Consider the following 23,874-nt stretch of genomic DNA (forward strand, 5'->3'; position numbering starts at 1 on the left):
TGTTGCCAGGCCTGCTGAGTATTTCCAGCACTTTCTGTTTTTATGTCAGCTGAAACGTGCCTGGGTCAGATGACCCCTAACTTTGATGGCATCCTGATGAGACTCTCAAGTCCTGCAGAAGGCCCAGCCACCTCCCTGTGCAGCTGAGTCACCTCTGTGTTCTGCATCTTCCTCCTGCTGCTCCTCTTCCTTGTCCTGTTCCTCCTGTTCCTCCGCTGAGCTGTGTCATTCCAGGGCCTCACCCCCTTCAAGGTTCACACCACTCTGGAGGGCCATGTTATGGAGAAAAGAGCAGAGCACAATGATGCACAAAACCCTTGCTGGAGTGTACTGCAGGGAGCCACCTTACCAGTCAAGGCACTGGAACTGAATCTTCAGCAACCTGATGGCCTGCTGGATAGTAGTCCTTATGAATAGATAGCTTCGGTTGTAATGCCTCTGTGGTTCCATCTTGGGGTGACGTAAAAGGGTGAGTAGCCATCTCTTCAAGGGTTAGACCTTGTCCCCTAGAATCCATTGTTATGAACAAGTGGGAAGTGGTGTGGGTGAATTCCACTTTTCACCTCTCAACTGCCCGCAGATGGTGTTTTCAAAATAGTGTTTTAGTCCCTGAGTGTTTACAGGTCAAGTAAATAGACAAGTGACAGCATTTCCCGTATGTCAAAAAAATTTTTTTATTTTTTACACAATAACCGAAAAAATTTTGTGATTTCTCCCACTCATGCATTCACACACACACACACAGGAAAAGAAAGAGATAGAGGGTAGCATGCAATTAGAATCCAATTGTTGTAAAAGAGTTAATTGTTTTAAAAAAAAACCTTTAGAAGCTTTTCAGGAGCAACTCTTTCAGCGATGCAGGCCTGAATGTTCTTTGTCTTGAGAAGGATGAAGTGTAACAGGCTTCTTGTGGTTAAGCCTCAATCAGAAATCGATGGTGGAAATCCTGGTTCCTGGGGAGTTGCAAAGTCACCTTGTAGTTTTTCTGCTGCAGTAGTAAAAAGATGTTATCAGCAGGGCTCCTGCCCAGCTGCAACGGTCTCCAGAGAGATACCTTTTAAGGTAGAAACTTGTCAGGTTGTGATTTTGGTCAGATTACTAATGGCTCACTCCCCTGGGGTGATTCGTACAATGTTCCAGGATGTGGGAACCATTGTTGGATGATGGCCTCTGAATGTGGTCCATTTTGCTTTTATGGTGCTATTTTACACCTATCATCTTAATCTTGGCTGTTGAGTCAGTCTGTCTGTAAAAGTCTTTGTTAGCTCCATTCCTGTCGATGACAGTTGTTAGCATGGAATGGGCTGTTTTCCATTTCCATGTGCTTTCCCCAAAGCAAATTCAGATGTGGATAATGGGTTTCATCTTCAACAAGCAGACAAGTTTTTTGACAGTGCAGGAGGGGTTACCTGACCTCTACTCATCTTGTCTGTAGCACAGATGTATTCTTTTTTATAGTTCAGTTCAACAGTTGACATTTATTTCATACTTCATCACTGTTCCCTCCATGAGCATGACACCACACACACAGTTTGGTGGGGAAGTGGTGTGGAATGAAGAGTTGCGGCAGCCTGGACTGTTGGAGGATGAAGGAGTCATGGCAGCTGCCAGCAAAGCACACATGCAGGAAGCTCTTGTTATGGTTACAGACCAGTTGAACATTGGGGAAGTGGAAGCTCTTCCTGTTTGATGAATCTCACCGGCTGATCACTAGGTGCCTTGATGGCTACATGGGTGCAATCCATGATGCCCTGCACCTGGGGAAATGGAGGCAAAACCCACTGCCCTTTGTGCCTGCCAGGTCCCCTCTCTCTGGAAATAAATGTTGATCCTTGGAAGGTCAAGGTCACTGTTACTTTGATAGCTACTGACAGGGCATAGCGAGCAATGCTGCGTGATGTGAGGTCTTCTACAATAAGGGTACAAATCTCTTTGACCATCTGCCTGGAGATTCGCAGTCTCCTGAAGCACTGGTTCTTGGTCACCTCAAGGTAGGTCCATCTTCACTGGCAGATTCTATGTCGGGGTGGGGTATGGCCTCTGTGACCTTCCTGCCCTTTGTTGCTTTCTGCTGCTCTCCTCATACCTGGGACTGCACCCTTCCTTGCTCCTCATTGACAGCTGCTGCCTTCCTTGTGCACAGGTGGACTCCCAATTGTGCCTGGCAGCTTTTCCCCCTTCTCTTACACTCTTGCAATGCCAGAAGGGTGACGACTCCCTGCACTGCGCGAGCACATAGTCAACACTCTCCCAGCAACCTTTGCATACCCAATAGCACCTGTGTGCCAATGGCTGAGTGCCCCTTTCAGCCATTGTCCCTTTCATGGGTCCCACCTAATTTCTTGGGGTGGCTATGACTGGCTCCCCACTATGTTACCACCTCCATGCACCTGGTCTGCCCCTTACCCAGCGTGTAGCCTGTGTGCCCCAACCAAAATCTCAGTCTGGCCCTCTACGAGCTTTCAATAACTTCTCTAGCTTTAATGTGGTAGGAATATGGGATTAGTGTAGGATTAGTATAAATGGGTGGTTGATGGTCGGCACAGACTCGGTGGGCCGAAGGGCCTGTTTCAGTGCTGTATCTCTAAATAAATAAAAAAAATAATGTTTTGGACTTACTTGTGAATTGGGTGGATTCTCAGGGCCAGCCTTCCTCTGCCCTGATGAAACTTGCTGGCAGTGGAAACAACGACAGGAAACCAGCACACTGGCTGATGCCACTATTTTCAGTGCATAATGCAATCAGACAGAGCCAATATGATTTTATGAAAGTGAAATTGTGTTTGACAAATTTATTAGAGTTTTTTGAGGATGTAACAAGCAAGGTGGCTGAAGGGGAACCAGTAGATGTAGTACATTTGGATTTTCAAAAGTTATGTGTCAAGGTGCCACATAAAAGGTTACAACACAAGAGCTCATCGTGTTGGGGTAATATATTAGCATGGATAGAGGATTGGCTAACTAACAGGAAACAGAGCGTCAGGATAAATGGGTTATTTTCAGATTGGTAAACCGTAACTAGTGGAGTACCACAGGGATCAGTGCTGGGGCCTTAACTATTTACAATCTATATTAATGACTTGGATGAAAGGACTGAGTGCATTGTAGCCAAATTTGTGGACGATACAAGGATAGGTAGGAAAGTAAGTTGTGAGGAGGACACAAAGACTTTGCAAAGAAATAAAGATAGGTTGAGTGAGTGGGCAAAAAGTGACAGATGGAGTATAATGTGAGAAAATGTGAGGTTGTTCACTTTGGCAGGTAGAATAGAAAAGTGAATATTATTTACATAGAGAGAGACTGCAGAATGCTGCAGTACAGAGGGATCTGGGTGTCCTTCTACATGAATCACAAAGCGTTAGCATGCAGGTACAGCGAGTAATTAGGAAGGCAAGTGGAATGTTGGCATTTATTGCAAGGATGATGTACAAAAGTTGGGAAGTTTTGCTACAACTGTACAGGGCATTGGTGAGACTGCAGCTAGAGTACTGTGTACAATTTCAGTCTCATCACTTAAGGGGGATGTACTTGCATTGGAAGCAATCTGGAGCAGGTTCACTTGGCTGATTCCTGGGATGAAGGGGTTGTCTAATGAGGAAAGGTTGAGCAGGTTAAAGTTTAGAAGAATGAGACAACATTTTATTGAAACATATGAGATTCTGAGGGGGCCTGACAGGGTAGATGCTGAGAGGATGTTTCCCCCTCAAGGGGGAATCTAGAACTAGGGGGTACAGTTTCAAATTAATAGGTCTCCTTTTTAAGACGGAGATGAGAAGGAATTTTTTTTCTCAGAGGGTCATTAATCTTTACAGTTCTCTTCCCCAGAGAACAGCGGAGCTGGGTCATTGAATATAATCAAGAGTTAAACAGATTTTGATTGACAAGGGAGTCAAGGGTTATGGGGGGCAAATTGGAGTTAAGGTCGCTATCTGATCAGCCATGATCTTACTGAATGGTGGAGCAAGCTCGAAGGGCCGAATGTCATACTCCTGCTCCTATTTCTTATGTTCTTATCACGTATCCAAATTTGCCGATGACGCAAAGATAAGCAATATTCTAAGTAGTGCGGATGGAAGCGTAAAATTTCAAAGAGATATTGATAGATTAAGGAAATGGGCAAAACTGTGACAAATGGACTTCAATATAGGAAAATGTGAAGTCATCCACTTAAAAGGATACAACAGGGTACTTTCTAAATGACACAAAGATAGGTGGAAAAATAAGTTGTGAAGAGGACATAAGGAGGCTACAAAGGGATATAGATAGGTTAAGTGAGTGGGCAAAGATCTGGCAAATGGAGTTTAATGTGGGAAAGTGTGAAATTGTCTATTTTGACAGAAGAATAAAAAAGAAGCATATTATCTAAATGGTGAGAGATTGCAGAGCTCTGAGATGCAGAGGGATCTGGGTGTCCTAGTGCATGAATCGCAAAAGGTTGGTATGGAGATTCAGCAAGTAATTAGGAAAGCTAATAGAATATTATCGTTTATTGCGAGGGAAATTGAATACAAAAGTAGGGAGGTTATTCTTCAATTATACAGGGCATTGGTGAGACCATATCTGGAGTACTGTGTACAGTATTAGTCTCCTTATTTAAGGAAGCATGTAAATGGATTGGAAGCAGTCAGAGAAGGTTTACTAGACTAATACCTGGAATGGGCAGGTTGTCTTATGAGGAAAGGTTGGACAGGCTAGGCTTGTATCTGCTGGAGTTTAGAAGAGTAAGAGGCAATTTGATTGCAACATATAAGATCCTGAGGGGTCTTGGCAGGGTGGATGTGGAAAGGATATTTCCCCTTGTGGGAGAATCTAAAACTAGGTGTCACGTTTAAAAATAAGGGGTTGCCCATTTAAGACAGAGACGAGGAGAAATTTTTTCTCTCAGAGGGTTGTGAGTCTTTGGAACTCTGTTCCTCAAAAGGTGGTGGAAGCAGAGTCTTTGAATATTTTTAAGGCAGAGGTAGATAAATTCTTGATAGGTAAGGGGGTAAAAGGTTATTGGGGATAGGCGGAAATGTGAAGCTGAGGTTATAATCAGATCAGCCATTATCTTGTTAAATGGCGGAGCAGGCTTGAGGGGCCAAGCAGCCTACTCCTGCTCCTAATTCATATGTTTGTATGTAAAAGCTAGAAACAGTGGAGATCCAAAGTAAGGTACATAACACTAAAATGTTATGATATGAACAAGTACAGAAAATAATCAAAAAGTCTAATGGAATGTTGGCCTTTTTATCTCGAGAAATAAAATACCTGGGGGTAGAAATTGTGCTATACAAAACCCTGGTTAGACCACACCTGTGGTGCTGCGAGCAGTTATGGGCACCGCACCTTAGGAAAGATATGTTCGCCTTGGAGGGAGTGCAATGTAGTTTACCAGAATGGGGAGGCAGTGGCGTACTGGTATTGTCACTGGACTAGTAACCCAGAGACCCAGGTATTGCTCATGGGACTTGGGTTCGAATCCCACCACAGCAGAAGGTGGAATTTGAATTCAATTAATAAATGTGGAATTTAAAGCTAGTCTAATGATGGCCATGAAACCATTGTCGATTGTTGTAAAAAACCCATCTGGTTCACTAATGTCCTTTAGGGAAGGAAATCTGCTGTCCTTACCTGGTCTGGCCTACATGTGACTCCAGATCCACAGCAATGTGGTTGACTCTTACATGACCTCGAAATGGCCTAGCAAGCCACTCAGTTCAAGGGTAATTAGGGATGGGCAATAAATGGCCTGCGACGCCCACATCCCATGAATGAATTTTTAAAAAATGATACCAGGACCCCAGGGGTTTCATTGCAAGGAGAAATTACAAAAATTAGGATTGTATTCCTTGGCATTTAGAAGTTTAAGGGGTGATTTGATTGAAGTTTTCAAGGTATTAAGGGGAACAGATAGGATAGATAGAGAGAAACTATTTCTGCTTGAGTCTAGGACTAAGGGGCAGAGTCTAAAATTGGACTAGGATGCTAGAAATTTGGGGAACTCTCTTCCGCAAATGGCATTTGACACTACATCAATTGTAAATTTTAAATCTGAGACTGAAGTTTTGTTATCCAAAGGTTTAAGTTATTTGGGACAAAGGCGGATATATGGAGTTAAGTTGCACATCAGCCTTCATCTCATTGAATGGCTGAAAGGCTCGAGGATCTTAGTGGCCTACTTCTGTTTTTGACCTGACTAACTGGACTCCCTACATTATTGCTAGTGATTCTTTTTTCTATTGCTTGTAGTCTTTCTTCAATTCAGCACACCCTTTGGTACTCATCTTGTATAGGAAATTCCTGTTACCACAGCTTTGTTTTTGCAGTTGCAAGGAGTGCTCAACATGGGCTTTCCATTGGGCTCAGTTGATGTATTAGGAAATCACATTGGTGCCATCAGCCGTAGCTGCAGAGAATAGCCATAATCTCCCACACAGTTACATCTGTTTCTGAGGTGAAGGATGTTGGTATGGTGAGCTTCCTTAAAGTGAAGACATTGTGGCAACTCCCAGGAAAGCAAGAATTCATTTGCATTGTACCATGCTGTTGGTTGCAAATGAGCTGAATATTGACAGAGTGGCATCCTTCCTTTATGACAGATCATGCATTGAGCAAGGCAGCACATAGGTGAAAGTGGATGCAACTTATGACTCCTTGTATCTTCAGAAATCCTGCCGCTCTGAAATTACAGTGCCCTGTTATTCCGCTGCCAATTGTTCATGGGGAAAAAGATGAAATTACTTGCTTTAGTAACAATGTACCCATCAACTGTTTTATGTGTCTGTGCATAGCTGACCGGTGAATCTAGTGATGTCTGCAGTGGCAGCATTGAAAGACCCAAGAGCATGCAAGTTCAGGGCAGTAGCAAAAGAAAACTCCCAAAATGAGTCAGAAATAAGCTTTAAACTAATGTTGCAAATGTTGCTGCTGGTTTTTAAAAATTTGTTTCAACCTTCTGCTTCGCATGTCGGAGCTCTGGATGCCTGTTTTAAATGGCAAGAAGATGAAGCAGTGTAAATGTGGCTTAAATGATGGAAAATGGGGTATATGATGGTTTTCTTTCCTCATTTGCAACCAATGACCCAAGAATGGGTGGATACTTTGTGCAGCTGCTGGAAAAGTGGGACAAGCAAATTAGTGGATAGAGATGCTGTGTAACTTATTTCACTTATTTTTCTGATTGACATTGGTGAATCAAGTGGATACAATTAGTAAATGTAGACTACTGGGCTGAATTTTACCGACCCCTCGTTGCGGCAGGGGGGCCAGTAAAATTCTGTGGGGAGAGGCCTGCCTTGACCCGCGATCTCAAGAAGGGCCCACCGCATATTACTAGCGATGGGGGGACCTCAGTGCAGCCCCCCACTCCCCTGCCATCTGGTCCTTAATCTGCAGATTAAAATGAAATTTAATGACATTTAAATTAACTCCGTATGGAGTTGTGAGGCGAGAACCTGGTGTGGAGAGGGGAGGAATCAAATTTTCAGGGCAGGAGGGGTGGGAGAGCGGGGAACTCACATTTTATTGGATTTGGGGATGGTGGGAAGGGGTTGAAGGGCAAAGCTAGAAAGTTGGGGAAGGAGGTTCGAGTATGGAAAAAAGCAAGTGTTGGTCATTTCGGGCATTGAAATGACCATTGGGGGGTTGGGGAAGAGCCTCCACATCTTTATTATTTGTTAATAAAAAATTCAGAATAATGTACCTATAAAAATTAGAAGTAATTCGAGGGGCTTAAAGCCATTTAATAATGGCGCCGGCGCATACGCAGTGGCACTGGACGCCATTGCCGGGGACACAGCGACCGCCCCTTCAACATCATTGGGGGGCAACTGCTCCACCCCCTCTATTTAAATCAGCCCCCAAGCGTAATATCGCGGGGGCCCGTCGGATGCAAGCCACCATCTGAGTGCGCTGCCGCACACTGGGGCACATTTGTAAAATTCAGCCCTGCTGTGTCTAGTGGTTCCATACATATACTGCCCTTAAATTTTTAGGGAAATTGGGCTGAATTTTACCAGCCCCTCAACGCCGCGGGTCACGCTGCGGGGACCGGTAAAAATTCTGCCGGATGAGGCCTGCCTTGACCTGCGACATCGAGAAGAGCCCTCTGCATATTACCGGCAGTGGGAGGACCTCAGTGCGGCCCCCCGCCACCTGGCGGCGGACCCTTCATCTGCATATTTAAATTAACATTAATAATATGTAAATAAACTTACCTGCAGGCGACGGCTGCCCCACGCCGATTTTGCAGCCACCGTTCGTGCTTCACGTGCCTTCAGAACTCCGTATGGAGTTGCGAGGCGAGAACCTGGTGGGGAGGGGGGAGAAATAAAATTTTCAGGGCGGGAGTGGTGGGGGAGCAGGGAAATCAATTTTTATTGATTGTGTGAATGGTGGGAAGGGGTTGAAGAGCAAATGATTGAAGGTTGGGGGCGACGTTCGGGTAGGGAGTAAAGTGTTTTCTATTAATGAGTGCCGATTAAAACACCATTGTGGGGGTTGGGGCAGGGCCTCCATAATGTAAATGTTTATTCGATAAAAATTGGCACTAATGTTCTTTTATACATGCAAATCTGTGTTAAGGGCTTAAAGCCCTTTAAAAATGGTGCCAGCGCCTGCGCAGTGGCGCCGGATGCTATTGCTGGGGTCGCGGTGGCCGCCCCCTCTACGTCATCGGGGGCAGCCGCTCCACCCCCTCTATTTAAATCAGCCCCCGCGCGTAATATCACAGGGGCTCAGGGCTGGTGCATCCATGCGGGATGCACGCCGCCATCAGAGTGCGCCACTGCGAACTGCAGCGCACTCGTAAAATTCAGCCCATTGTCTTTTGAAATCAGTCACCAATGGAGATTTCTACTGTGCTCCTGTGTGCAGTGAAATCATAAATTCTCACTTTATAAATGTTATATAGTGCATAGTTGTTTTATATAGACTGAAAATCTGCATATTTGTGTTTGAGTAGAACTACTAATGAAAGAATTTTAAATTGCTTACAGTGTAACACAACTTGCTATTCTTTTCATGTGGGAGGTCAGAAACAAAGTGCAGTAGTTTAAAAATTGAAAGCATTTTAGAGATGGGCGAACCTTGTACCTGATAAAAGTGACTTTATAACAGAATTGCACAATATCCACCAATGTCATTACAACGAGGGGAGTTTTGAAAGGAAACCCCATAGACAATAATCTGTGTGAAATTTATGCTACAATAAATCTTGTCTTGAATTGTACAGCGAGCTTGTCACTCGTATCAGACCCAACGGCCGTCCATGGCTCCGCTTTAAAGATGTCTGCAAATGCGACATGAAGTCCTGTGACATTGATCACAAGTCGTGGGAGTCAGTTGCCAGCGATCGCCAGAGCTGGCGGGCAGCCATAAAGGCGGGGCTAAAGCGTGTCGAGTCTAAGAGACTTAGCAGTTGACAGGAAAAAAGACAGAAGCGCAAGGAGAGAACCAACTGTGTAACAGCCCCGACAGCCAATTTTATCTGCAGCACCTGTGGAAGAGTCTGTCACTCTAGAATTGGCCTTTATAGCCACTCCAGGTGCTGCTGCACAAACCACTGACCACCTCCAGGCGCTTACCCATTGTCTCTCGAGACAAGGAGGCCAAAGAGAAGGGAAGAGAGAGAAGAGAGAATTATGTCCAGTCAGAAATTAGGCTGCCAGGAAATTATTTTTGTGTTAATGTATTAATTAGAAGAAAAACTTGCACTTATATAGCGTTTTCACAGCCACCAGACATCTCAAAGCACTTTCCAGACAATGAAGTACTTTTGAAGTGTAATCATGTTGGAAGCACAACAGCCAATTTTCACACAGCAAACTCCCACAAACTGCAATGTGATAATGACCAGGTCATCTATTTATTTTTTGATGTTGATTGAGTATAAATATTGGCCAGGACACCAGGGATAGCTCGCCTGCTCTTCTTCGAAATAATGCCATGAGATCGTTTGCATCCATCCGAGCAGGCAAATGGGGTCTCATTAATGTTTCATCTGAAAGACTGCACTTCCAATAGTGCTGTAATCCCTTACTACTGCACTGGAATATCAGCCTTGACTTTGGTGCTCACACCCTGGAATGGGAATTGAACCGAGAACCTTGTGCCTCAGAGGTGAGAGTGAACAAAGAGCAAAGAAAATTACAGCACAGGAACAGGCCCTTCGGCCCTCCAAGCCTGCGCCGATCCATATCCTCTATCTAAACATGTCGCCTATTTTCTAAGGGTCTGTATCTCTTTGCTTCCTGCCCATTCATGTATCTGTCTAGATACATCTTAAAAGACGCTATCGTGCCCGCGTCTACCACCTCCGCTGGTAATGCATTCCATGCACCCACTACCCTCTGCGTAAAGAACTTTCCACGCATATCCCCCTAAACTTTTCCCCTTTCACTTTGAACTCGTGTCCCCTTGTAATTGAATCCCCCACTCTGGGAAAAAGCTTCTTGCTATCCACCCTGTCTATACCTCTCATGATTTTGTACACCTCAATCAGGTCCCCCCTCAACCTCCGTCTTTCTAATGAAAATAATCCTAATCTACTCAACCTCTCTTCATAGCTGGCGCCCTCCATACCAGGCAACATCCTGGTGAACCTCCTCTGCACCCTCTCCAAAGCATCCACATCCTTTTGGTAATGTGGCGACCAGAACTGCACGCAGTTTTCCAAATGTGGCCGAACCAAAGTCCTATACAACTGTAACATGACCTGCCAACTCTTGTACTCAATACCCCGTCCGATGAAGGAAAGCATGCCGTATGCCTTTTTGACCACTCTATTGACCTGCGTTGCCACCTTCAGGGAACAATGGACCTGAACACCCAAATCTCTCTGTACATCAATCTTCCCCAGGACTTTTCCATTTACTGTATAGTTCACTCTTGAATTGGATCTTCCAAAATGCATTACCTCGCATTTGCCCTGATTGAACTCCATCTGCCATTTCTCTGCCCAACTCTCCAGTCTATCTATATTCTGCTGTATTCTCTGACAGTCCCCTTCAGTATCTGCTACTCCACCAATCTTAGTGTCGTCTGCAAACTTGCTAATCAGACCACCTATACTTTCCTCCAAATCATTTATGTATATCACAAACAACAGTGGTCCCAGCACGGATCCCTGTGGAACACCACTGGTCACACGTCTCCATTTTGAGAAACTCCCTTCCACTGATACTCTCTGTCTCCTGTTGCCCAGCCAGTTCTTTATCCATCTAGCTAGTACACCTTGGACCCCATGCGCCTTCACTTTCTCCATCAGCCTACCATGAGGAACCTTATCAAACGCCTTACAGAAGTCCATGTATATGACATCTACAGCCCTTCCCTCATCAATCAACTTTGTCACTTCCTCAAAGAATTCTATTAAGTTGGTAAGACATGACCTTCCCTGCACAAAACCATGTTGCCTATCACTGATAAGCCCATTTTCTTCCAGATGGCTACCAATTAAAGCACAGCAGACACATTAGTAGACTCAGCAGGTCTGGCAGCATCTGTAGTCCTGAAACGTTAACTCTGCTTCTCTCTCCGTAGATGCTGCCAGACCTGCTGAATATTTCCAGCATTTCTCGTTTTTATTTCAGATTTCCAGCATCCACAGTATTTTGCTTTTACATCAGTTGACTGTTTTGTCTTGCATATGTTACACTGGCACTATAATACATATATTAAGAATAGTGAGCAGTTTTATTTATTAAAGAAAATGCAAAATAGACCCTTTTGCTTTTGTTGCCTTGGTGACATATTGCTCAAATCAATTTAGTAGATGAGGAACTGACCAGCTTATGATTATTCAAAGACAATTTAAAACAACCATTGAACATAAGAAAATTCCATCACTATGGGTGGAATTTCCCCAGGTCAGTGGAGAAAGGTTTGGGAGTGGGAGTGGGGTGGGGCATGGAAAAATTGCAGAGAATGACATTGGGTCAGGATCCCAACATGATTCTGCCCACTTCTGACTTCTCCTGCTTGAGAATATAGCAGGGAATGTGGCTGAGGCAGGAAGCCAATTGAAGTACTTAAGGAGGCCATTGGGAGCGATTTTGTGCATGAATTCCCTTTTGCAACAGGGCAGGAGTTCCACACTGTTTCTGCGACCCAGCAGGCTGTAGAAGGTGAGTAGACAGCAGGGAGAACTTCTTCGGTGAAACTGACAAGTTCTGAAGGCTTTGATCAGTCACACTGAAGAGCTCCAGCCATGGCCACACGCGAGGCTGCTGTTCGAAGCACTCCTTCTGTCAGAGAGTGCGATCACTGCTTGACAGGTGATTGCCACCTGCTTGAAAGGCACTTCACCTGTCCAGCATTTCACTCACCTTCATCTGTATTTCCCTGCTACCAGTCTTCAGACAATATGGGAGCAGCTTGTGCAGCTCCATTGTCCACCTCTGCTAAGAGGGCTCACCACTGACAACTGCTCCAGCAGCAGCAGGGGGAACACCAGCAGCAGCACCAGCTGCCTTCTCAGCCAGATGCCCTCCACAGGGCAGAGGGAATGACCACCAAGATCCAGCTGGAAGGAGGCGGCACTCCCAACATAGGGTCTGCAAGCAGAGGACCAGGTCTCTCAATATTTCTGAGCATCAGTGTCTCAAGAAGCTCAGATTCTCATGGCAGGTCACTGCTGACTTCTGCATCTTCAAGGAGCAAGACCTCTTTCCCAGTGGACCAGGTGTGCATGTATTGCCAATGGCTGACAAGGTGTCTGCCACTGGAGGCATACCCCTCTACCTCCTTGCCACATCTCTGCCTCTTGCCAATTGTGTGCCCTCTTTGCCTGCAAGGAGAAAAAGCAGGGAAGTGTGAGTGCTGGTAATGGCTTTGGTGCAAAGGAGGGAAGAACACCATTTATGGAAGGTTACAGTGCGGCATGGATGCAGAGGGCAATAGGCTGAGTGCAAGTGTGAGTGCTGACTGCTCAGATGAGGATATGCTTGCAGAGAGAGAAATGAGTGGAGCTGCAAGGTGTGTTGACTTGAAGTGTGCTGTGCGGAAGGATGCTGGGCAAGTTAGAGTATGGCGCTTGATACCTGAAAGTGTTATACTACTCACCTGTCATACCCCCCTGAGGTCCTGGATCCTCTTGGTGCACTGTCTGCAGATTGGAGGGAACACACTCCAGTTGATGACTTCCTCGGTCACTTCCATCCCTGCCTACTTGGTTAGAGAGGCTGTCCTCTTCTTCCTGTCCTTGAGAGAGCTCACCTCACTGCTGCCCCTCAGCTCCCTCAGCTGGAGCTCAAGGTAAAGAGCAGGAGACCCAGAGAGAAGCCTTCCCAGATCTCGTCTCCATTCCTGTGGGTGCAACAGCCTGAAAAACCCGTGCGGCTGAGCTTTTCTGAAACAAAAATGTTTTCTCTGACAAAATGACCACATCATCCAGCCCATCCTCCCTAATTGGTTAAAAAGCCCAGAGGTGGGCTCTTAATTGGTTTACTCTGGTACAGAGCAACCAGAAGGCCTGCTAATTGGGAGGTCAGGTTCGTGACCCGAAAATGGTCCTGCTGTTACGTCAGAGACTACCTTAGTAAATGTTTACATGATCCTACTATAATTCTGTATTTATTGGTACTTAATGGGACCCTGACATAGGAATAACATGAAAATGAATAATCTTGATTCATGGATAACATTTTCCTCCATTAAAATTTTTGTACAGAAAATGATTGAGGAGTTTAAGGAGCCCCCACAAAAGACAGTGAATGAGATATCCACACAACCATCATTCTGTGATGTCATAAAAGACCAGGCAAGTAATAAAATCTGATTGTTTCATTATTTGAATGCTGATACTTGTTCTCTGTGTGTATCTTTTTTCTTCTTTTATTAATTTTTGTATGAAACAAAACCCAGGACCTGAGATCATCTCATGTGAATCTACAGAGCAAAAGTAATTACACTTCAGAAGTAATTAGGTGTGAATGATGCATGTATCCTGCCCTGCACCAAGTTTCTGCTCACCTACCACCTCTGTCTTTGCTGTTGTGCATCGGCTCACACAAAATTTTAAATCCTAGTGTTCAATAAAACCCTACCTCTGGAATTTCCTCCAACCTCAATACCTCTGCCACCACCCCCCACCACACCACACCACCCACACCCCACCCCACCCAACATCCCTGACAAACACTATGTTGCTCTGATTCTGGGTTTTTGTCAATTTCCCCCTCCCTTTATCCTCACCATTAATGTAAAGCCTTCAGCCACCCAGCTCCCACTCTCTGGAATTCCGCCCCTCTCTAAATTTCTTCACCAATCTATCTGGTTCTCCTTTAAAAACCTTCTCAAAACTCATCTCTTTGATAAAATCTTCAGTCACCCCTTCTAATCTCTCATTTCTTGTCCCAGCATCCATTTTCCTTTGTGAACCCTTTTGGGGCATGTTTTACATTAAAGTCACTATAGTAATGTAAGTTGCTTTATAAAGAGCTTGTGGGAAGCCTTAAGAGAAGTGAAAAGTTGTTAAATAAATGTATCTTCTTTTTATGAAACAGTAATTACATATTTTTAAGAATGAAACTGGAGTGAAGCATGGACTGCTGTCAGCATATAAACACAAACAAATATGCAACAAAGACTATCAAATTGTAACAATTTTAAGGTCCATTAATGCCTTTGACACAATTTAAGTATGAATTCTGCATGATTACTATATATTGTTTTGCAATGTAGTACAAGGTGTTTAGACCTTTTTAAAAAAATAGGAATTTTGCACTTTTTAAGTACAGCTAGAAATGACTGATGTAATTGGAGTTTCAAACCCTTTTTAGCATTAGATTGTCTTGTTTTGATGTATGTAGGCTGTTGTGACTGAAGAAGATAAACTTCGGCCAAGTGAGGAAGGTCCTGAGCCACAAACAGGTGTACAGAAATCTGTGCTTGCGAAGGAACAACAGGTACCTCCTCCCATTTTACTAAAGTACAGATAGACAACCAAAATAATCTTCTGTGTTTATGCTTTTTTGTTACCCACTAATTTGACTCCCATTCAACAATTAATGAACTCCATATACCAGAATTTATGCTCGTCGCTGTGTAAAGTCAGGATAGAAATAACAGTATACAAAACATATAAAATTGACAGACAGGAAAATACCAACTCTTCCATCGAGCCTGCTCATTACTCATGATGACCGGAGCATCCAGACCTGCCCTCCCCACCACCGCCCTTTCATCACTCCTTGCCCTGGCGCTTTCTGTTATGTATTCTGATGAAGGGTTTTACCTGAAACTTTAGCTTGGCTTTTTCTTTCAGTTGTTGACCCACCTACTTGTACATTTCTAATATTTTCTGTATTTATTCAGATTTCTATTATTTGCAGTTTTTCTTCTCATTTTCAAAAGATATATTTATAGCTTGACCTAGTAAAATTCTGACCGCAATACCTCTTTTTGCTTACCAACACAGACTCTTGATGATATATGGAACTTCTTAACTATGAATACCTCTTAATAAATCCTGATATGAGCATAATATTATTTCCACTTGATATTATCATACAGATAATGATTGAAGAGTTGAAAAAATCTGAACAGAAGAGACCATATGAAGAGCTTAAACAGCCCCTGCTTCTTAATCTCCATGATAACTTAACATGGCGGACACATCATCTGAAGGTAGCTGGGTATTTCTGTGTGTGTTAAAGCTATCTGTGTTTCCATTTTAGGAATGCAGATGAATGGGCTATTTTTCATGCTTCAGCCTGTATGGCTCTGTTTATTACAAACCTGTCAGATCTGTAGTAGTTGTTTGTTAGAATTTTAAACACCTTATTCAAGCAAAGTGAAATGAAATCCAACAGTCATGGATACTCTTATATAGAATATCAGTTTGTTTGGAGCACATTACAAAGTATCAATAATTTAGCAATTTGGATTCCACAAAAAATTGCAAAAGCAAGAGTTAAGGTAACAATCAGTAAGTTTGTGTTTCATTCACTGAACCCCACTTCAACATCACTGTTAATTTATATCTATTTATATTTATTCTATATAAACCTTCTGTGGTACTGTATTGCTTACAGTGAGTCAAACATTTATTCGGACAGTTATACTGCCAAGTTGTATTACCAGGAAGACTGAATCATCAGCAGTATTGGTAGTGGCTAGAATGTAGCAGTATTGAGGGGGAGCAGGATTTAGCAGTCCTTTCGTTAGGTGCCCGCAGAATTGGGCTGAAATGTTATTGACCCATTTAGAATCATTGGGCTCCAACTCTCGCATGTACCTGCCCATTAGCTTCTGTCTCAGTCCATCTGAAACCCCATTTGTAGCCTTAGATACACTCTGCCATGCAATTCACTGTTATGGCCACGTGGTGTGACGTAGGTGTTTCCCCCGTTCAACTCCCCACCTGACTGCAGCAAGTATATTTGTATTGGAGTTTAGCTGATTGGTGTTTTATTTTTCATATAACCAGACAGCGACAGGTTTTGTTAGAGGTTTTAAAAAAGACTGCAATTGTTGACAACGCGATCGGTAGGTGGCGCTGTTTTGGCACATGCGCAAATACAGCATGTGCCACGAAAACGTCACAGCTTGCGACTGTAGCAGCTGCCAGGACTAAAGATGGCGCTGCTCAAAGAATCACAGAGATGAAACCTAACAAACACGTGGCAGAATACAATGGCCGGAGTGAGAGAGTGGAGCGGGCCGGGGAGAGCAGCGCGGGGGCCGGGGAGATCAGCGCGGGAGCCGGGGACAGCAGCGCGGGGGCCGGGGACAGCAGCATGGGGAGACCAGCGGTAGCGGTGCCGGGGGGCAGGGGGGGAGAAAGAGAAAGAGGGAGAGGGAGGGGGGGTGGAGAAAGAGGGAGGGGGGGGGAGAGGGAGAGGGAGAGGGGGGGGGAGAAAGAGGGAGGGGGGGAGAAAGAGGGAGAGGGAGGGGGGGAGAAAGAGGGAGGGGGGAGGGAGAGGGAGAGGGAGGGGGGGAGAAAGAGGGAGGGGGGAGGGAGAGGGAGAGGGAAGGGGGGGAGAAAGAGGGAGGGGGGAGAAAGAGGGAGAGGGAGGGGGGGGAGAAAGAGGGAGGGGGGAGAAAGAGGGAGGGGGGAGAAAGAGGGAGAGGGAGGGGGGGAGAAAGAGGGAGAGGGGGAGAAAGAGGGAGAGGGAGGGGGGAGAAAGAGGGAGAGGGAGGGGGGAGAAAGAGGGAGAGGGGGAGAGGGAGGGGGGAGAAAGAGGGAGAGGGAGGGGTGGAGAAAGAGGGAGAGGGAGGGGGGAGAAAGAGGGAGAGAAAGAGGGAGAGGGAGGGGGGGAGAAAGAAGGAGAGGGAGAGGGGGAGAAAGAGGGAGAGGGAGAGAAAGAGGGAGGGGGAGAAAGAGGGAGGGGGAGAAAGAGGGAGGGGTAAGGAAGGGAGGAGGGGGAGAAAGAGGGAGAGGGAGAGAAAGAGGGAGAGGGGGGAGGGGGGGAGAAAGAGGGAGAGGGAGGGGTAAGGAAGGGGGGAGGGGGAGAGCTGGGGGGAGAGGGAGGAAGGGGAGAGAGTAGGGGGGGGGGGAGAGCAGCGGAACGGAAGAGGAGTGCCTTTTTCTGTGCATGCGCCATAAACACAACAGCAAAAGACTTACTGGCCAGTCCCTGGACCGGTGACACCAAGGTCTTCGCACGCTCGCTCCCCGTGGCTCTCTACGGCCTCTCGCTTCCGACCCTCTCCATTCAGCCGTTCCCTCCAGCTGTGGATGCCCAATCCAGTTGCTTTCTCCCCTACCCAGTTGCTTTCTCTACTTCTCCACAGTACTTCAGGCATTGGAACTGTTTGGTCCCTGCATTTTGCATGCTCCCTCTCCCCACCCCTCCCCCTCTTCACCCACCCCTCCCTCTACCCCCCCACCATAGTTGAATATCTGAAGTGCAGTTGCAAAGTCGGGGAAATAGCATGCAAAACAAAACCTCAACAATTCTGGGTTTAATTATTGAAAAGTTTTATTAAGTTCATTAAGTATCCGAGGAACTGCTGTACATGGATACATGAGTGTTGTGTCCAGCATTCCCGTTAGACAGACAGGCCGAGTCTCTGCTATGCACAGCTAAAGAGATTGTTCCTGGAGAGCCTTGTGGTGAATAAACGCTTGGCTCTCTATTCCACTGCTGTATTGTCCATGTGAAGAAGGCAAAGTCACAAGAGTCTGAGCTCAGTCTATTCTTGGTGAATGTTCCCCAAGCGCATCCCAATGTGCATTCCCAATTCATCCATAAATGCAATGTTCCTTTCCACATCGTGATGAGCTCCGCAGCATGATCTAGTTGCCTTCGTTGCTTGAATGCTGACCTTAAGTCTCAAGGATTGTTTTCTCGACAGCATGTTTTACATGAAAAGAAATAAAGCAAATCAGAGTCAGAGCTTGCCTCCCTCCATCCACTGAAATTACTGTTGTGCACACCTTTTTAAGTTCTGCAGTGAAGGCACCAATTGATAACGTCGCCAATGAAGCACTTATTACCCACCTCAGGTGCAGGAATCAGCACATCCTTGCGTCCTCTCCCGCACTGCCTCCTTTGCTTGAATGCCGTCCTTAAGTGTCAAGGATTGTTTTCTCAAGGGCACGTTTTACATGAAAGAAAATAAGGGAAGAACATCAGTGTCAGAGCTTCCCTCCCTCCAATGGAATTACTGTTGAGCATGCTTTGTGTTCTGCGGTAAAGGCATGTACTGATAACACCGCCAATGAATCACTTAGTACCCACCTCAGCTGTAGGAGGCAGGATGATGTTACTGTCCCTATCTCGTGATGGTTCAATGCTGCTCTCAGGGAAAACATGAATGATGTGAGGGTGCTGGAAAAGAAGCACATTTCTTTTGGGCTATGAACATAAAGCTGGCCATTTAGCCCAGCAGTTCCCTGCTAGTGGTTATGTTACTCGTGCGTCTTTCCATCCATTCCCATTTAATCCTGCCTACTACTATCACCAGTTGTGTTCACAGCAAGAGCATTCACATTTCTGCTACCACTGGACATGGCATGCTTGTTTCTTTTAGTGCTCAGTCTCTTCTTGCTGAATGTTCCCCAAGTGTTTGACCCCTTTGGATGGCCTCTCTGCTTGACAGGCAGCAACTGGCAATTGCGGAGTCTCACAAGGCTCTGCATGGTTGTTTCAACGTCGGATGGGGAAACAGGTGGCTGTGTGTCCATGAGCACTGCTCTGATGGGTGTAGGAGCAGGTAACTGTGTGCCCATGTGCACTGCCCTGATGGGTGTAGGAGCAGGTGACTGTGTAACTGAGCAGCAAGGAGTGGGTACCGCAGGTAGGGGAAGTGGAGATTTGAACAGGCAGGCATATGTATGGTCCATCAGATCATTAGGCCAGGGGGTGAGACGCTCAGGATCCAGGGTTTGTGACACGTGACTGATGTCCAGCGCGCGGCCACCTCCATCCGAAGGTGCTTCCGGGCAATTGTTGGGCATAGTAAATGGCTCCATCTCATCAGCCAGTCCTTGCTGCCAGCGGAGAGTCTGTTGCCGCAGCCAGTCCAGTCTCCTCATGAATGCTGCCGTTCCACTCTGCAGAACGGCCTGTTGTAGCTGGTACAATTGATCTGAAAGCAAGCGGTATTTTTCATTGTGGCTGAGGGGCCTTGGCTGTTCCTCTGTAATCACAATGGCAGCAGCCATGCCTGTCGTCGTTGGTGTCTGAGATGCACGCCAGCGACAATTGGGGGCGAGCCTGTCCAAAGGCAGACCCAGATGCCTCTGCACAACAACAGCATGTTTGCAGGGCAACAAAGTCTGACTGGAGAAGATGCAGCTGCAGGTAGCCTGGCTATCATGTATCTGCACTGTTTGGCGCCAGAAATCACAGTCACTGTGCCTTTATCCTGCTCCTTGACATGTACTCGCTGAATGTGGCTATGATCCTGATGCATCAGCTTCATAGCATGACCGGTGAATCCCGTGTAAAATGATTGTAGATCTGCTGGTGCCTCTGTGATGCACTTGAAAGAGGCTCCCTGCAGGAATGTGTAATAGGCACGCTCCCGATCCAGGACACTATTGTGGAAGATCAGCGCTGAGATGCATTCCTTCATGGATGAGGAGGAGTGGAGCAGGTGCTTTATCTTGCCATTCTCTGACTCAATGCGATTGTTGGTGTTGTTCCCAAACGTTAGGACTTTACTGCGTGAACATGCTGCCCACATCTCCTTCTGTGGAATCCAGTTTGTAAGCAGGTAGTCCTGCAGGGGTGGGTAGAGGTGTCCAATCCTTTCTACACAACTAGTGAGCTTCTCCTCCAAAGGTGCATGAACCATTTCCTTGCAGTTCATAAACAACTGATCCCTCAGTTCACCATTCAGTGGGTAGCTGCTGATCTTCCTCCTCATGCTCTGCATCACATGGAACTGACAGAGGAGAACCGTTGCAGCTGGGAGATGCTTTCTGATCGCATTGATCTCATTGATGTCTTTATCCACAATGGCTGATCTCACGCGGCAGGCGCTGGATCCCATGAAATCAACAAAAACACCCACAATCTCGTCCAGCATCTGAGCCGTCTCATTCCTCACCATGGCATAGAACACAGCCTTGCCCCTACCAACATTGTCCTGCACCATCACTTGGTACAGAGGGTAGCCGCATTTGTTCACCTTGTACGTTCCGTCCATGAACAGCAGTTCAGGAAAGGCCTGTATGTGGGCCTTCATGGCTGGTGTCATGAAGGCAATATAGAGGATGCTGCTTCCCTGCAGGCCAACCCGCACTGCAGCCCCGTCCTGCTGAATCTTCTCCAGCGTATCACACAGCGCATCCATGCTGTCATCCCCTGTCTTGAGCCGGGATTTTACATTTCTAATGTCACTAAGGGTCACGGTCTTATTGAATGAACGCTCGATATAATCCTTCAGCTGTTTGTTCCCAGCCTGCAGCTTGACCAACTCTTCTACCTTCTGCCTTTCATCGTGGTTCAGTTGTCGTCTCCTTGCATAGAAGCATAAACATTCTGGATGCAAAACATGACCGGTATGCACAAGATGGTAGGAGCTGACACACAGTTTGTTCTTGGTCGTATTGAATTTCACACTGATGAAGACCTCACAGCCCAGGGCGAGATACCTGAAAAATAACAGACATTCAATGAGCACGCCCCACATGCCTCGTGCCCTCACGAAAACGCCAGCCATCCCCAGGTGTGTTGCTGGCAGCAGTTTACATGTGCACCATGACAAGGTCCCAACATCTGGTGCGCACCTGTTTTGCAGTCCAGAGGAGGTTGCGCTGAGGTGGTCGCCCAGCCATTGGTCTATCCAGGAAATCACAACAAAGGCAGTCCGTAGACACGGGGGCGGTATGCGCGTGGCTTTGTGGGCACAGGATCTCACTGACGAGATGTATTGATACTGCAAATCGAATCTTGGTTCAATGCACATCAAGGAACAGCTTTACAGGACTGACAAGCTACACAAGTGGAAATGTAGTGACCGCAGCACCTACCTCTGATTCGGTCTCACTCCAGTGGAACGGATGCGTGGCTGCCCATTGTGTACACAGCACAGCCTCACTGAGGCATACTTAAAGCGGATGGGAATTTCGACTCGCCGTCTCTTGTTTTCCCTCTCAAGCGTATGGGTGCTCACTTTTTTAAATAGACTCCCCGTTGCCTGTAAGCACAACTGTAAAGCGCATTTAAATAGCATTGTTAACATAGTGAAACATAACAAGGCACATCACAGGATGTGCCTGCAGACCATGCTACCTGTTGAAACAGCTCAAGTTTACTGCTGAAGTCGTCATAACTCTCGAACTCCTGGGTTGTGAAGGTGGCAAGGAACTGCTCTGTTGCCATGACCGAAGTTTGAGGTTCAGGAAGGCTATTAAGGGACCACACGGGAAACATGAGATGAGATAAGAAATACAGAATGCACTCCATTAAAACGTTACAAAAACGAAAGTGACCGTTAAGACGGTAGGTTGCAGCACATGTACTGCCTGCACACAGCAACTCACAACAGGGACTGGAGAACATGCGGTGGCCCAGACAATGGAAATGTTTTCAGAGCAACTCACAACAGGGGCTGGAGAACATGCGGTGGCCCAGACAATGGAAATGTTTTCAGAGCAACTCACAACAGGGGCTGGAGAACATGCGGTGGCCCAGCCAATGGAAATGTTTTCAGAGCAACTCACAACAGGGGCTGGAGAACATGCGGTGGCCCAGCCAATGGAAATGTTTTCAGAGCAACTCACAACAGGGGCTGGAGAACATGCGGTGGCCCAGACAATGGAAATGTTTTCAGAGCAACTTACAAAGGCAGAGCAACTTACCTTGGAACAATCTCCTGTGTCAAATAAAAATGAAGCAAGTCTCCAAAACGAATAAATAATTCAGATAAAATGCGAGAAAATGCCCGACGAAACCTCTCCTCCTTCCACTTTCAAAAAGTCGCGCCGAAGCTTTGACGCATGCGCAGAGGCCAAACTGGCGCGTACCCGAGGAAGACGAAATAACGCGATGACGTCATCTGCGCATGCGCACAACGGTCCTGGCAGGTCGGACCGCAGCACATGCGCAGAGATGAGGAGACTGTGTGCGCATGCGCGTACCGTGTCATCTGCGCATGCGCAAAGCGGTCCTGGCAAGCCGGACCGCAGCGCATGCGCAGGGGGCATGAGACCGTCTGCGCATGTGCGCACCGCGGCGCATCCTGATGACGTGTGCGATGACGTAGCGTTGTCATGAATTACTTTGTTTAAAAAACAAAGTCAATTGTTTATGGATCAATACGCCTTATCCCAAAATTGTCGCAACCGCATCCACTCACATATTCGCTTACACACACACACGCACACACACACACTCACACTCACAAGAAAAAACAGATAGAGAAGGGAAAGAGATAGGTTATTTTTAGAGGGGGGAGAGGTCATGATAAACCTGTTGAATTCTTTTGAGAATCAAGTTCTAAATGGATGCAGTCCTGAGATGATTGTAGATTTCTCTCTTGATTGAAAGTTCTGTTGAAGATGGTGGGTTACTTTTAGCTCTCACTGCTGTATACTGTAAATGTCAGATTTTTTCAGCAGGGCACTCTGGCTCCTGGCTTGGCTGGAACTCAAGCTGTTACAAGTAGCTTTTCTGTCTGGGTCAGTCTCTCTCTCTCTCTTTTATAAAGGTTAAATTATGTCACCTATTACCTCATGGTAGGAGACATTCTCATCTCTTCCCCATGGTGGTTGCACAATGGCCAAGGACATGGCTACATCACACCTCCTTTGCTTCAGAAGAAGACATTCAATTCTGGAATATTTTAAGGATAGATGTAGGATGGCTTCCATTGACATCTTTTAGCTTTGAAGATTTGTTCTTTGTCTTTGTCAGACAGTTTGAATACACAAAAGGCGAATCCTCTTTTTCTTCAGTGGCCATTTTGGGCCACTGTTCACTTTTTAAACTAAAGGTTCATTTTTTTAAAACAAAGTCCATTTTTCATAACTCTTCAGAGTTAGTCCATGATTGTTGTAACATCGCACTTCCAGTGTGCAGGACATCACCCATTGGCAGTCAGTTCCTATTATTAAGAAGCCTGTTTCTGTATTTATGTTCTTTCCTTATTGTATATAAATATGTATATATTATGCCTCTTCATATTAATTGACAGATAATTACAGGGGTGTGAACTTTCCTGACATGCACTCCTGGTGTGTGCACGTTGCCATGGAAATGAAAAATAAAGGCTTAGAAATTGGCATTTATCCATGTGCCAGAATTTTCTTTTAATGCTGTATCTGTGCTCTAAAGAACAAAGAACAGTACAGCACAGGAACAGGCCATTCGACCCTCCAAGCCTGCGCCGATCTTGATGCCTGCCTAAACTAAAACCTTCCGCACTTCCAGGGACCATATCCCTCTATTCCCATCCGATTCATGTATTTGTCAAGATGCCCCTTAAACATCATTA

The 23,874-nt window shown here is 45.9% G+C and overlaps 1 protein-coding gene across 14 annotated transcripts in view; it reads left to right on the forward strand.

Annotated features, from left to right (window-relative positions):
• spag17 (sperm associated antigen 17) overlaps positions 1-23,874 on the forward strand; it is a 428,416-nt gene that overhangs the window by 152,887 nt on the left and 251,655 nt on the right. For all 14 annotated transcript variants that reach the window (XM_068040791.1, XM_068040788.1, XM_068040787.1 and 11 more), the window contains 3 exons: positions 13,652-13,741; positions 14,793-14,888; positions 15,496-15,609. In XM_068040791.1, the coding sequence (XP_067896892.1) occupies positions 13,652-13,741; positions 14,793-14,888; positions 15,496-15,609 (300 nt within the window). The remainder of the gene's footprint in view (positions 1-13,651; positions 13,742-14,792; positions 14,889-15,495; positions 15,610-23,874) is intronic.

Source organism: Heterodontus francisci, chromosome 10 (genome assembly GCF_036365525.1).
Source record: "Heterodontus francisci isolate sHetFra1 chromosome 10, sHetFra1.hap1, whole genome shotgun sequence".
NCBI classification, from domain to species: domain Eukaryota; kingdom Metazoa; phylum Chordata; class Chondrichthyes; order Heterodontiformes; family Heterodontidae; genus Heterodontus; species Heterodontus francisci.